The following is a 15884-nucleotide window of genomic DNA, read 5'->3' as shown; positions in this document are numbered from 1 at the left end:
CTGTTTGTCTTGGCAGCAAGTTTGTAAACACTTATTCTGTTAGCCTTCATCTATAGTATACAATGGTTTCTAGCTTAAAGTTTGTTCCAACTCTTAGTAAGTCGAGTATATATTAATCAAGTCTGTAATTGTTACTGCAAACTTCCAATACTGCAAATTACAGACTTCCAGTAAAATCAATCAAAAATTAAGTTTCAAGCATCCACCAAATAGCACTATGTTTGAAAACAAAATTAATAACCTCATATTGCAACAGACTTGACATTTTAATGGAAGCAACACGACAAATTATATTAAGCGGGTAGCAATATTTACGAGTCCGTCTTAAGTCATCACGCGACTTGTTTATTATTATTCACTCATTCATTCACATATGTTTGTATTCATTCATTTGAGAGGCAGAAAACCATTTACTAATATTTTCAAACAGAGGCTAGTAACGTGATACCATTTTTAGCGTATTTTCTCATTTAAGGAAAAAATGCACTAATGTGCTTGCCATATCCGTCTGTCTGTCTGTCTGTCTGTCTGTCTGTCTGTCTGTCCGTCTGTCCGTCCGTGACCTCAAGTTTTCGTCGACGAGAAAATGCGCTTTCTGTCCCTCACTGCTGTGAGTACTGAGTTATATTTTTTAAGTGGAGTTTGAGATATGTTCAATTGATGAGCATGATGTCGTAATGCCCATAAGCGATGATAAAATAAGAATGCATGAAAGTAAAGCATTCAATGACAAATTACATTCTTTGTCATTGAAGTTATATCTGAAAGGCATATAATTCGAACTTCCAGTTCTTGAAAGGCATAGTTTGAGGAATTAGCTTTAAACTTGGGCTTTGTATCCGTGCACAAGAGCCCAATAACAATTAACACAGAACAACATAATAGCTCAAGAATTTCAGGTTGCAAGCGATAGAAACTTCTCTGCACGGCTCATACAACCATTGTTCTAGTATCAACTCGTTAAATAAGTCACGAGTTTCAATTACTTGGTTTGATAGGCTGTCAACGAAAGCATATATCGAAGTACTATGTCTTCAGTTTGCAGTTCAAACCCATGCAGAGTTGGTGGCACAAACTTTCCATGAAAGGCGAAGAGAGTTCAACGTTTGCAGCCGCGCTTCTCACATGGACCCCGCATGGATATGCGGTATAATCAATTCTAAGCACGTCAATGAAATTTTATGGCGTATTTAATTAGCATTTTTGCAGGCAACATAGTAGGGACGAACAGATTCAGAAAATTCGTCCCTAATAGCTAAAAATTTCTAATATTCATCTTCCAGAGCTGCAAATAACGAGCGATTAAAGCCTGTCAAATATCGTGATTTGAATCCTCAGTTTCGTGTTTTCAACTATATAACGCAGATGGCGTACTTATGAAAACTTAAGAATATATATAATCTGATTCTTTTATGGCATCAGATTCTCGATGGGCATTTGGACGTTGAAAATGTGTAATTAAATTAGAGAAGGAATCATAGGTAAAGAGAACAATACACGACATCCGCAAGGCTTTGATGTTTATGGGTAAGTAAGACTAGTACTATTTCAACCATGAGTAGCATGTACCCACTCAACCTCCACAGTTGGGCACACTTCTTCACACTAGGTGAAGGCCTAGCACCGTACTGAACCTGGTGCAAGTCCAGTAGCTATTTAAAAATTCGTCAGTTTGGAAAAGATTCCGGTCGGAGGACCTGTTTTCAGCTCTTCTGTGAACAAATCAGAAAAGTACAAAAATCTGCGACAGGCCACATCAGGCCTACTCTTCAGCGCCGACATCACTATGTTATGTTATGATAAAACCAAAATTTATTCCCATCAAGTTTTTCACCATAAAACTAGTGTATGTTGAATAGAATACTGCGTAACACTATTGAAATCGAGCATTGAGGACAGCTGCCTTTGAGAGCTGCATTGGCCCAATTACTCGGTGACATCCACCAACTGCTCTAGGAGAAACGCTACAGAATTCCCTACCAATTATTATTGGCTGGTCAGCAACGCGTTTCTCTTGTGACGTGTGCGCTGTCGTGCTGGATGTGCCACGACCTCACACCACATCATGACCACGGCCAACATCATTCTCTTCATACATTTGTTGCATGCATGTACATGATTGACAATGATACACGGCACAATTGATGTTTTGTCTTCAGAATGTCCGCAAGAAACATGAACATAAAGAAGAATGCTTCAGTGAATGATGGACACAAAACGGATTTCTGTCGGACCTTTGGTGTCACTTCCCTTGTACACGCATTGTACCCTCGTTATTTGATATCAGCGGGCCGGAAGCTGCTGCTGGCATAGTTATGATGCAGTACGCAGTCCCGTACACGTATCGGAGGGTCAGGTTTCAACATGAACATGATTTTCTTAATGACAGTAAAATTTGCAGGGAAAAGAAAATGATTTATAAGGCTTTTTTTATTACAGCAACTATAACACTATATTATGCAAAGCTTCGTGGGCTACGAAAAATATATGATAGTTCCCTTCGAGAACGGACATTCGTGTCGTAAAATATAACGAGTAACGTTTCTTGCAGATAAAATCAAATTGAACACAAATAAAGTGATATATTCGTAAAATCTAGCATAAATTATATCATTAAATCAACAGACTTTATCAAATTAAATAACTCACTAATATATTTAATATCACAGAATAAGATCATTACCTTCTGCTCTGACTACTCATCATATCCGCGACAACAACAATAGTTCCTTCTTTTAAATGTAATACCGCGCTAAATCAGAAATGCGTTCCCCGGTGCCATGAGAGTAAACTTCGTACTCTTAATTTAATATATTATGCTCTCCAAAAAATATTATCATTAGCAGCGTATACAAAATGCGTGCTCTGACAATACTGTTAACATGAAAATAAGTCTATTACAGAAAAGAAAACGAACAATAAAACGGCAAATAATGACTTAGTCCACACAGAACTTGGAAAAATCAAGCTTACAGAAATTTCCCTCTTCAACCATGTGTTGAGGCAGGGCACATTTTCACGATTGCCTCTTACATTGATAATAGCGATCTTAGTAGCTATACAATACTGCGACACTGAGACTGTCATTTGAAGATCATACACACGATATAATATTTTCCTTTCACATACAACTCCGCTCAGGGCATTTTCTTTCCTGTAAATGTCGCTTGAATGGGCATTATTAATAAGGTATAAGGCTAGCAACAGTATCGTTCGAAAGCTACATGGAGAAAACTAAGTTACTTAGTGATGCTGTCTCAACGAAATTAACTTTTTATGCATCGTAAAAAAGGACGAGAATCCACATGTAGCGGATTTCGATTACTCGGAATCCGCAGCAACTTTCCAAGCGTGAGGATTCATGCAACGCATTTCTACGAAATCCCGCGGCTGTTCTAAGTAACCGCCAGCTTCTGAACTTACCGACGGCACATAAGTCGACTGTGGCGGCATGGGAGACTCGTAGAGGGAATCCACAAGACTGTCTTCGTTCTGTTGCAGCGGCGGCTGGTCGATACTGTTATACGTGTAACTTGGTCCATAGCACGAGTAGCCTTCCGTCTCGTAGAATCTTTCTAAGTCGATCAGACTTTTAGCAAGCGATCTGCCACAAGCTGTGTGCATGGGCCGCAATTCATCGTCATCCCAATTATCGTTTCGATTCATCTCCGGAACATCGATGGGATGGATTGACGAGGCCACATTCAAGTCTGATCGAACGCCGATCGTTCCCTTCGTATGCTTGAAGCCTGATTTTGAAGGTCGTTTCACTTGTTTTGGTTTCTTTTTATAAATCTCTTCGGCTTTCTCTTCTGCTTTTCCGGCTTCACATGTTTTTTTCTTCTTGTTTTTTGACCCTTTTGGGCGTCCTCGAGGCCGTTTAAAAGCCACTGGTGTTTCCCAATTTGCTTCTACCTTTATTGGGGTATTGATATTCACGGAACTTTCTCCAGTCGAGAGAAACTGCGGGTTGCTGACTTGTTTGATCTTAGCCGTTTTGTGTTTCTTGGTTTCTCGCTTATTTTGTTTACCATCGAAATAAGTAGGTTTTTGCCCATGCTTGCGTTGCGGTTTGGCTTCTACTTTGAGACGTCTATTCCGATTTCCGATGCGTTGAGGTAAATCAGATTCGAAAGCGCGACCTCTTGACTGCATTTTCCTGATCATGACTTCTTGTCTGATTATTTCGTTGAATTGTTCTTGCGAAATGATCTGTGCGGCATTTGGTCCTTTTCTGCCTCGCTGCCACTTCTTAGAGTACATTCTTGGTCTGTGAGGTAGACTGGCAATAGGAACATCAGGGCTTGTGTTTGATGAATCATAATTTTGAATTTCTTCGTTACGTTCCGGCTCAGTTACACAAAAAAGCTTCTGCAATTGGATAATTTCTGCTTGTGCGCTCGATTCATAGAACTCCTGCCCGTTGGTCAGTCCGGAATTTGCATTTGACAAGCACGACTCCCCAGGCTCAGTGTCGTAAAGTCGGGAGAGAGATTGCGCCACAAGGGCACTGAGATTCATCGAGTCATCTGCAGGAGGACTCTCGTCCAAGTTAGCTTCCCGTGAATAGTTACTTGGTGACCAATCGTGACCCTTGTGGTAGCTGTTGTTCCTTTGCTGGCGTAGGTCATTCTCATCAGCTGAATAGTGATGCGTGAAAGTCTCCACTTTGTTAATAACCCGACGGCTGTAATTTTGGCTCGTAGATGCCTGGTTACAATAATCGTCAACTTGTTTTCCTTCCTTATCTTTAACGGACAATGCTGCTTTACGAAGAAGGCTTCTTCTTAATACCTTAGTTTCATACTTTTCAGGGCTTATAGCACGGTCGTGAAGCACTCCAACGGACACATGGCCGAGACTCCCCGAGCGGATAGTGAAATACTCAGGCATGACTTTCTTGCGACGTCGCAACGAAACAGAGGCATCATGTCTCGCCTCCACGCTATTAGCCACTATCTCGTATGCCTTGGATCCAGCAGCCGGTCTCAGAGGATAGTAGTAGAATTTTTGTTGTTTTCTCGGGCCTCGCTTAACCTTCTCGACTCCAGCCTCGCGAAGGAGCTTGCCCAGCAGTATTTTGCTGCAAAAATCAGGAGAATAGCCATTTACTTCGAGAAAATGCTGGAACGAATCCCAGACTGCGTCGATGGAAGCGTTGTCTCTTGTGTCGACGTTATTGCGTTCAGAGTCTGTGACCAGCCACTCCCTGGTGAGGAACTCCTTCATGAACACATACTTGTCGAGTCTCAGCTTGTGCACCTGCCGACTGGCCATTTATCTCCTGCTTCTTTTCGACTTATCTCAGAAAATCTGCGTGAAGTAAAAATTTAATTTAGAATTTTTTATAAAGGTGTTTTATGCATGCTATAGCGCCAATGATTCTTGAATCCCCCGCAGTACTTATGTCGTCGGCAGACACGATCTATTTACTATATTGACAGAATTACATTAGAATTTCTACTCAGACTTAAACAACTTTGTAATATCTCAACAGTAATAGAATACTGAATCGTATATCCACCAGCCTGTAATGCAGTATTTTCATCGACAAAAACTAATTTACGCAACATATGCCGAGTTGCGAAGATTATCATTTGATCCTTTGTTTAAATGGTGTTCATCTGATTATATACGTAAGAAATTGATTAACATTTTAACATCCTTATCTTATAAAGCAAGAAATATCTATTTCAATGCACTTAAAATCTTCAATCAGCAAAGTCATAGCACTTAGTAGCAATCGAAATTTTTGTTAACATTTCTTATAGTTCAAGGTTGACGGCTTAACTTAGCCTTTAGTTTGTTCTAATTTGTACTATCATCGGAGCAAACTTTGAACCCGATTATAAACGATGTTGCTGAAATAATCAAATTATCACTGCTTCTAACGGTATTTTAGAGACTATTTTAATTCTATCTATAAGTTAATTGGCTACATGAAATGTGGTGAACACTAAAATTCAAATAAGTTTTTAACAATAATTTTTGGCTAACCATTCGTATGTTCGTATTCGTATGTTCATTCGAACGTTCGTATGATATTTTTATATGCCAATGAAATCTAATGAATGAAGTTATTTTATTGACTACGTATCATTGACAACATAATTTTTATTTAAATTTTTTTTTACGTTCAAAGTTGGTTGAACAAATTTCAAACTTGTTCCAGGTTTATTTATGGCACCAACTACGTAATAACTTGCTGGTTTTACAATCCAAATGGCATGATGATGGCACGTTATGTTTTCATGGTCTTAAAAAAATATGATCTTAGGAAACAATGCAATATAAAATAAATATTCTCAACTGTATTAAACTCTCAAATTTAAGTAGAACTAACCTTATTTTTTACTTTAGTTGAAAATTTAGAAGTTCCAGAGGGAGAGTAGTACTTACAGCGACTCGTCAATTGCGCGACGTGGCAAAGAGTTACCGGTAGAAGACAACGGCAAACACTTTCTCGTGAATAATCGTCAAATTGTTGTGACCATACAAAATACGTTTCTCGCGTTTTTCTGCGTACCTTCTTTAATCTACCATTAGTAACTTTATAACGAGCAAGTCGTTTCAAATTTTTTTAGATTCTTCCAATTAAAATTTAACAAACTTGTTGAATGACAACGTTTTTGCATACACTTAGAAACTGACTTCAAATGCTGACATTATTATTCTTGGCTACGAGAATTTTGCCCTACTTTATCAGATGATTATCTGCTTAGACAGAAAAAATGTAAGTTTTATATTGTTTATTATTAATTATAATATAATAATTTTATATTGCTAATGAATATTATAATATTCATTGTATTGTTTTTAAGTAAGTGTAAGTCCTAGTAAATCTTTTCATGAAGAGAAATTGAACAGAAGCCTGTAACTAAGATTCGCTATCATGAAGTTCCTTACTAATAGTTAGTTGAAATTCTGGTTTATTGCTAGAAAATTCAGTTCATTTAAGAACTTTAAACGGAAGTCACTTGCCTGAAAATTCTTTATAGTTGCTCCTTCATCAATCTTAGAACAATGAAGACTAGAAAAATTACCCTACTCACTGTTACTGAACTACTTTTCCTTGTCTGAATATGCACTTATCCACAACTATTTGTACGTGTTCTTTAACTACGAAGTTGACATCAGGAAAAAACATACAAAATTGAAAAATAATTATATTTACATGTTCTCTAGTACGACATGGCATTTACTTTCTAATGAATTCGCTTCAATTCTATTGAACTCAATTCGCATAGTAGAACTAATTCGTTCTAAGATCAAATCAACATCGTCCAAAATAGAAATAAAATTTCATCTATGAAACGAACATGTATAGAGGATTGGGTCGCACGGACAAAAAATATATTAAAGCATAAAAACCAACAATTTTCTTTTGCTATCCAAAATTTTACCCACCGAGATGATCCAGGAAATGATTTACTACTGAAGCCAGTGAAGACCTCCGAGTGCTCACAATGAAAATTGGACAACCGTCACAGATATTAAAAAAATTGTTAAAATTTCAATTTCGTCATAAGCAATTTCACGCATTATTCTCGTTTTCTGTTTGAATGGTCAGCCAGCGTGAGCAAAATTACTGTTAAATTAATCATTTGCCATAATTTTTAAAGATGAATGAGGACAATACTAATAAAGATTTTTAATGCGAGCTGAATATACGAAGATCTAACAAATCTTAGATAAGGCATAAAATATGTACATTATGACTCCACGCAAAACGCTAATTACGTGTTATTTTAGGAGATTTTTTTCGGGTAGGAATATACAAACAATAAATGCATCAACAATTGGGAGTAACTCATTCTAATGGAAAGGTACAAGACATGCACTAAACAAGTGGGGGATTGCAACTCTCAAATGTAGCGAGTCAACAGGCAAAGAGGGAAGAAAATATAAATCGGGCGACAGCCAATGAAATTAAGAATGTTCACAAATATTCTTAGACAACAATCCTACAAGATCAAAAGTCTTGGGACGTCAAACATGTTGCATAAGCGTGAGACAATCCATGTTAAGATCAGCAGCCATCGGAAGGAACTGGAGGTTGAGGAGGCATGGAAGATTCGTCCAGCCTCTTCAAGAGATTGCTGGTAATCGTCCTGTAGCATTCAGCCTGTGAAAAAGTAACGAAATGCTGTAGGTTTGATACTTAAAACTTATTCTTGGACTGAGACTACTTAAACTCTCTATTCAACTATGACAACACCTTAGTTCTGTTCTCAAGCTTCACGACATCAACTAAAAAATTCGACAACGTCAATAAATGATAATTAAGACTTTTCCACCAGGAGCCGTCACTCACCTCAGGGCGCTACAGGCTGCCATCAGGAGCCATCGCTCACCTCAAGGCGCTACAGGCTGCCACCAGTAGTCGCCACTCACCTCAGGGCGCTACGGGCTGCCACCAGGAGCCGTCACTCACCTCAGGGCCTCGAGGGCGGGCCACCGCCACGGGCAAGCCAGTGTCGCCTGCCTCCCTGATGCTGAGGGCAATGGGCACGTCGCCCAAAACTGGCACGCCTGCAACACAGTTGGATTGTAAGTTCAACGTCATCAACATCGCCAAAGAGGTTGAAGACCTAATCACTGCAAAATCTTTCGTCAGCCACATGGGACGAAAGGTCTCACATGGCCTGCCCATAGGTACATATAACTCAGTACTCACATAAATATAACTCAGTACTCACTGCAGTGAGTGACAGAGAGCGCATTTTCTCGTCGACGAAATCTTGAGGTCACGGACAGACGGACAGACAGACAGACGGACAGACGGACATGGCGAGCACAATGGTGCATTTTTTCCATAAATGAGAAAATGCGCTAAAAAGAATGGCGCAAGTGTCTCCAAGAGCCGAGGGGATAAGCAAGGACAAACGAAGTGCAACAAACACGTAGTCAGGTACCGCGTGCTCGGCAGTGCGTGGTTCAGAACAAAGCTCCTTGGTAACGCAGAATTCCACAAAATTTTTAAAGAGCATGCATCACAAACTCTGCGATTAAGCCCTTTAGACATGAGTCAGAGTGTTACTTAGCACTGAGTGTTGACACTGAGTGGTAAATCAATGCTATGTACACAAACCATGTATTAAAGAATTATCAAGTCCAGAAAAAAATGTACGTACACTTCATATATGTAATGATATTGAAACCTCAATCACCACTCATTCATAGTACTTCATTTCATTTTGAGTTACCATTGCATAGGATTTGTAATGAGAAAGATCAAGAAGAAAGCCCTCCACAAAATTCAAAATCAGGTCCGGAGATAAATTGCAAATACCGAAACAATAACAATGAAACATAACGACACCAAGAATCAAACCAGGTCACTTTCTCAAGACGATTGGAAGAAAAAATATAACTCAGTACTCACTGCAGTGAGTGACAGAGAGCGCATTTTCTCGTCGACGAAAACTTGAGGTCCCTTACGGACAGACGGACAGACAGACAGACGGACATGGCGAGCACAATAGTGCATTTTTTTCCATAAATGAGAAAATGCGCTAAAAAGTAACCTAGCTCAGCGACCTGCCAAGAGAATTTTACAGCACATCCTCACCCAACCTGAGTGAGCTCACAACCAACGCATAAACCAGAACGAGAACACAACGAACTAATAACCCATGGGCCCACCAAGCTCTTGCGCAACGCGGGCTGCGCCGCCGCTACCGAAGATGTGCTCGGTGTGGCCGCAGGCAGAGCAGCGGTGGAGGCTCATGTTTTGCACCACTCCCAGCACCTTCACTCCCACCTACAATGAGGGCAACATCATTACGCTGGCATCAATTTATTTGTAATCGATTTACAATCTAGCTAAAGTCCACTATCATGTTCCTATGATTTATTATGATAAGCTGCTTGGTACAACAGGAGCAATTATAGAAGATGCGTGGACGCTGCGACTCACCTTGTGCATCATTTGAGCTCCTCGCCTGACGTCAGCGAGAGCGACGTCCTGCGGGGTGCTCACCAGCACCGCACCTGGAGGATAAACACATTTGTGATAACTCCCCAAATATTTTCACATATATATAAGTGAACCAAAGAAAGTTTAGATATATTGAATCTTGAGAATAAAATTGAACCTATGTAAACAACACGAATACCCATTAATTACACTTGCATGACGACCTCGAGCCACATTTTAGGAGAGCCACGATATAATATGATCGATGATTCATTATTTAACAAATTACAACCTCGTCATCAGCACACCTGCTCCACAAACAAAACCCCCGCCATCAGCACACCTGCTCCACAAATAAAACCCCCGCCATCAGCACACCTGCTCCAAGAGATCAAACCCCCGCCATCAGCACACCTGCTTCACAGGATCAAACCCCGCCCTCAGCACACCTGCTCCACAAATTCAAACCCCGCCCTCAGCCCAGCTGCTGCAAGAGATCAAACCCCCGCCATCAGCACACCTGCTTCACAGGATCAAACCCCCGCCATCAGCACACCTGCTCCGCAGATCAAACCCCCGCCATCAGCACACCTGCTCCACAGGATCAAACCCTGCCCTGAGCACTGCAGTAGAGAGCCCACCAGCGACGTGCACGAGCTGGGCGACGGAGAGCGCCACGTCGCCGGTGCCGGGCGGCAGGTCGAGCAGCAGGGTGTGCAGGGGCGGCCAGGCCGTCCTCAGTAGTAACTGCTGCACTGCAGACATCACCATGGGGCCTCGCCACACCACCGCCGCGTCTGCCGGCACCATCAGGCCCACGGACATGCTGCACATCAACCATGCTTTGTCATTGTAATGCTAGTTACACATTAACATGGAATGTATGCAGAGAGTTGAGACATCTGAACCATGCAAGGACTTCAATACATCAACAAGAGACTGGAAAATTGCTCAGTATGGATGGCGCAAATTATGACATGAAGTGAGTATTGGCAGTTTTGATAACAACTGACAAGTAAGCATAATAAGAAAATAGATTTAGGGTTTTTCAATGATGGCTTTTTGGATGTGGTCCATCTCATCTAACTGACCAGTACATATACCGAAGAAAGGCTATGAAATTTATGGTCTCCTATTAGCCTCCAAGCAAATAATTACTTAAAAATATTGCAATAAAATAGAAGACTGAAGTTATTTTGAATATTACGCTGGGTGCCACAATCTCCTCGTTAGGAAATATTGATGCTGATAGGTGGTCGTGCTAGCAAGGCAGCCAAGCAAGAGTGCTGCACTGGCCTCATGGAGACACCAGTCCAGTCCTAACTGGCATATTTACACAACTTTTTACAACTAAGGTAGGTACCTATTTAAGAGAAATCATCCCAGTCAAATTATTATTGGAACAGAAGTCTGTTTCCTGCAAACCACAATCATTCTAGGTGGGAAAAAGTTATAGCTAAGATAAATTGGCAGTTATTGAAAACTTTTTAAACTATACCATTTCAAAATGCTATTTGCTTACATTAATATATATTTCATTGATGGAAATGAAGTTTTAAGGAAAAGAAAAAAAAATGAACAATAATTAAACTGATGTAGATAAACAAAATTAGTTGCAACATCTGCAACATTACTCCTCCCACAGTAGTTATGGATCACTAACTTCCAAAGACCTTGGCAACTAAACAAAAATAAAATGTGAATCAAGTGGTAGGTATATACTTTGATCACTAACTTGATACTCACAGACTCACCAGTGAACTCCGTAGTTCACAAGGGGCAACATATGGTTATCTGCAATGAGAAATAATTTTTTAAATAAAACAAGATCCACAAGCTCACAAGAATGTCAAGTATACCTTTTGTTGTATCAGTAAAGCTAGGAAAGATATGTCAATTAATATCCAAGTAAAAGAAATCTACAATCTAGAGGAACAATTTTAATGTCTTAGAAGCTAAGGAAACACTTTAAACCTGTTCAAGTAGCAAATAATGTTCATGGGATGAAGATGACAATTTAAACCCTTGTTATTCTTTTGTAATTAATTGGCTTTAGTAAAATGATTTGAGAGCAAAGCTTTGTATAGGTATACTATAACAAAATATATTATAATAAAAATTTTATTAGAAAGTCAATAAGCAGCACACAAACAACAATGAAACTTGATATTTGAGGGAATTTCAATGAAAATAGGGTTTTTTAACATGCCCAAATATCACAAAACATTCAGGATGTAATACATGAAAGGAAATGTAACATAAGCACATCAATTGGGCACCTTTGTTCAGAGCAGGTTTTATGTTGTGAAGGTTCATCATGATAGGCAGCGATGGCCCAAATATGTCCATGTCCAGCAGACCAATGCCTTCATGGCCAAGTTGTTGCTTCAGAGATATTGCCAAATTAACTGCAAGATGGGACAATGTTAAGTCCTGAAATAAAATATTATATAACTGTTATTACAAGAAACTATGTTTTTTTATCTCTTAACTAAGAATATACCTACCCTTAAATTAGTTGAGTGTGAGTAATAAGATTTCAACCTGCCATCAAACTTGATGCAACACACAACCAATTTCAATTAAGTGATACCTAATAAATTACAGAATACTAGCAGCAGCCATAAATATTACAAAGACCTTAACATTGCATTGGATTTTAATGATCAACATTGATTACCTATCAAGGGAAAAACTGCTGATTTTTTTTTCACTAAATAACAGTACCAAAGCCAAAATGCTTGAGGCACATAGGTACATAACTTACTTTAATAATACATTAAGAGTTCAAGGAAATTTCACACCTCAATAGTTTGGAACTGAAAGCAATATTGTCATAATGTGATGGAAGAAATTAGAATAACAATGACTGGAAATTATTCAGATGCATTTATACTGAGAAAATTATCAGTCATTTATACATATACGTACCTGCTGTGGTAGATTTACCAACGCCTCCCTTGCCTGACGCCACTAGCACAACATTTTGCACTCCTCTGAGCTTCTGCTTCTTTGGCAAGCCCCGACTCATCACTTTCTTCTGATGCTCAGTAAGATCCGTTCCCAAGCCCTGCCAACAAATTAAATCATTTTACCTTAAGGGGAGCATTGCTCCTAAAAATCAAAGAAATTACATGTTTTAAGTTTTTCTTTTCATTTTGTAGAGATACCTTGTTGGCTTGTTTTTTTTCCACATTAAACTGAACAATAATAAGTCTTAAGACAAGTGATTGTACCCTCAATACAAGTAATTGGCAATAGGAAAACAGGGGCTCAAGTATCAAGCAATTTTATTAGTATTTTTTTCAATAAATTCAATTTATTTGGCTGCCCAGAAAAAATTCAAATTTCCAAAATATGCCATCCTCAAAATTACAAAACCAGCACACTCAATTTAACTCACCAAATTATTTTCATGGCTGAACCTTCTGGGAATAAAAATACCAACATGAGAAAACTCCGCCTGCATGATTTTTCTAGTTAAATTCCTCATGGTTTAATTTACATAGGAGTTGTTCAATGTGAACTGGTTCTAATGTAGCAACTCTTCTTCCAACATACAATTGAATAGTTCATTACTTTTCTAATTATTTTATCTAATTTCTCTCTATGCTTCAGATGGCTGGAAAGAAGAGACCAAAAAGCAAGTTAATCAGTACCTATACCGGTATTAACAAGCCACATGACTGCTCAGTCCTGATAGATTTCATCTGATAACTACCAGGAATACAATACTAAGCACACCAGTTAAGCACTGTCCAAAGCATCCACACATGTCCACAGTTTACTGAGTTAGCACAAAGCTACAGGCAGCAGGAGCTGTATGGATATATACTTTCAATTTTTCTCCACATTTCAGCCATGGTACCATCATGCATAGTGAAATATATATTGAATTGTACTCATGATCATGGTCACTGGTCAGTGGAATGATGGAAGGTGAAATGAAAAGAGGGAAGGCAAATGCCTTATGTGTGATTGGGACAAGAAAAAACTGTGGAGCACTTGTTGATGGAATCATGGAATGTGAGGCAACTGAGGCCTATGAGAGTGAGGGTCAGTCTATGATGGAGGTGATTCTGGATGAGGGAGGTGAGATTAAGGTGAGGGAGGTGAGATTAAGGTGAGGGAGGTGAGAACAAGTGAAGAGTGGATGAAAATGATTTGTTGCATGGGTCTGTCAGAGAGAACAATGGGTCTGTCAGAGAGAACAACTGTGGCAATGTTAAAGAGTGTGAAGAGATATTTTGAAAATCTGTGGAGATTGAGGGACAGGATGGGGATCATGGGATGATGTGATCATGTAAGTGGGGTCTTTAGGAATGGAAGTTGAGAGAGGTGAGGGTGGGAGGCAAAGGTGACCATGCCCAATGTTTTAGTACATTGCTAAGCCTAATGCTTTTTAAGATGACATGTAATCATGTATAACCTAATGTTTTAGCCTTGAAGGATTATAGTGAAACTAAGTGCATACGTATCAATTGAACTTTTTGTTAACTGCTGAGTGCAACATGAAGTCAAGAACTTTTTAATTTTTTTCAGCTAATAAAAATTTTTTCATGATACAGCATGAAATTTGAAGGTCTGCGTCTTTTTTAAAGTATAAGGTCAAATCTAAAAGGTCTCGGACAAAGTTACATCAGGACTCTCCCAGCCAGTCTCCAAATTCAGCGACCAAGGAATATCTCCCAATCCCAAACTAACAAATGCAGCTTGATGAAATTTGGTACATGTATTCATCAGGTTCTGACCGTTCTGTTCTAGTAGGTAATGGTGATATTTATCTTAAGGAAAATTTGTTTCATTTCACCTTCTCTTGATTTCTATGGCAATTTGGGGCAACATTTGCACTGACCAAGAAATTTCTTCTAGCTACTGAACAAATTTGAACAAAACTCTGATGTCTCTGAATATACATTCCTAACCTCCCAACAGAAACAGTGATGTTTAGCTCATGGCACTTTTTTTAACTTTCGTTTGCAAATTTTTCCTATTTCACTTCCATTCATGAGTTTTGGGCCAAAATTGACAGTGATCAAGAAATTTCTCACAAACTACTGGACTGAAGTGAACTGATTTGAATGAAACTTTGAATGTACAAACCTAAGTTCTAACCTCGAACCTTCCAACATGACGACGACCCCAATAAGGCAATGGTACCTAAGCTAATGAGTAATGTTTACTTAGACCCTACGTCCTACGGTCGGACGGTCCTACCTAGGTTAGGCTAGGTATCTTCACTATCTTGCAACAATTTTTTTAATTGTGCCTTCGTTTGCGAGTTATACGGCTATATGAATACAGTTCTTTGTCAAGGCGAATTTAAAAATTGGCCTCAAAAATGTCAGTCGTTTCTCACTTTCTCTGTTTATCCGTATAACTCGCAAACGAAGGCGAAATCGAAAAAATTGCCACCAGGGAGGCAGGGACCAGGCTACCTAATTAGTGCCTAGCACTAGCAGTCATTTAAAAGTCTGAAAATCTGCAACACACAAAAAAACACATTTGGCATAGCAAAGCAATAGAAAAAAGGAAAAGATTCTCAGCCCAGTTGGTTACAGTATCCGTGCCAAAATTGAGCCTCACAGGTGTCTGTATACATAGATTACTGAAGGTCCAGCCGGGAGCAAGGGGCCCTGGGGGGGGGGGGGAAGGCGGTAAACTTGTCGGACACCTCTGATCTTGGCGATCTAAATGTTTTGGCCCGTTGACACTTGACGAGGTCAGCACGCACAGACTGACAGAGGTCATTGAATTTGAACAGAATTTTTGCAATTTTGAAGTGAATAAATTTCTAGGTTTTGGGGAAATTGTCGAGTCAAATTTCGAAAGTTTATAATAATAATTGTCCCAGTGATCAGGGTGGCCAAGTGGTTACAGAGAACTTCAGAGTACCGAGATTGGAGCAGAGAGGCGCGGCCGCGCGGGTTCACTGAGCTTCATTCCCAGCAGCTCTGTGCGAGTA

General features: G+C 39.4%; 2 protein-coding genes across 3 annotated transcripts; both read right to left on the bottom strand.

Annotated features, from left to right (window-relative positions):
• Positions 1–2652: 2652 nt before the first annotated feature.
• Positions 2653–6422, bottom strand: LOC108675130. Of its 2 annotated transcripts, none has more exons than XM_018163117.2 (2): positions 6400–6422; positions 2653–5313 (listed from the first exon to the last, which is right to left on the bottom strand). In XM_018163117.2, exon 2 carries the CDS (start codon positions 5275–5277, stop codon positions 3322–3324), a length of 1956 nt encoding a protein of 651 aa, XP_018018606.1. In that variant the 5' UTR covers positions 5278–5313; positions 6400–6422; the 3' UTR covers positions 2653–3321. The 2 variants fall into 2 exon arrangements, with proteins under 2 accessions (XP_018018606.1, XP_018018607.1); XM_018163118.2 differs by lacking the exon at positions 6400–6422 and adding an exon at positions 6344–6399.
• Positions 6423–7153: 731 nt separating this feature from the next.
• LOC108675128 (iron-sulfur protein NUBPL) lies at positions 7154–13542 on the bottom strand. The gene is made up of 9 exons (XM_018163114.1): positions 13323–13542; positions 12851–12989; positions 12199–12327; positions 11674–11713; positions 10561–10745; positions 9920–9993; positions 9646–9763; positions 8435–8532; positions 7154–8125 (listed from the first exon to the last, which is right to left on the bottom strand). The coding sequence occupies exons 1-9, from the start codon at positions 13410–13412 to the stop codon at positions 8030–8032; spliced, it is 969 nt and encodes a 322-aa protein (XP_018018603.1). The 5' UTR covers positions 13413–13542; the 3' UTR covers positions 7154–8029.
• Positions 13543–15884: the final 2342 nt, after the last annotated feature.

Source organism: Hyalella azteca, unplaced genomic scaffold, assembly GCF_000764305.2.
Source record: "Hyalella azteca isolate HAZT.00-mixed unplaced genomic scaffold, Hazt_2.0.2 contig14284, whole genome shotgun sequence".
In the NCBI taxonomy this organism is placed as follows: Eukaryota; Metazoa; Arthropoda; class Malacostraca; order Amphipoda; family Hyalellidae; genus Hyalella; species Hyalella azteca.
This window is presented reverse-complemented; position numbering and strand designations above follow the sequence as displayed.

Bases quoted from the DNA above. Each gene is read 5' to 3' on its own strand.
- LOC108675130 (XM_018163117.2), bottom strand. From the start codon at position 5,277: ATGGCCAGTCGGCAGGTGCACAAGCTGAGACTCGACAAGTATGTGTTC.
- LOC108675128 (XM_018163114.1), bottom strand. From the start codon at position 13,412: ATGAGGAATTTAACTAGAAAAATCATGCAGGCGGAGTTTTCTCATGTT. The intron at 9,764-9,919 runs GTGAGTCGCAGC...CCCTCATTGTAG, and splicing joins GAGCTCAAATGATGCACAAG to GTGGGAGTGAAGGTGCTGGG. The intron at 8,533-9,645 runs GTGGGCCCATGG...ACTGTGTTGCAG, and splicing joins CCGCGTTGCGCAAGAGCTTG to GCGTGCCAGTTTTGGGCGAC.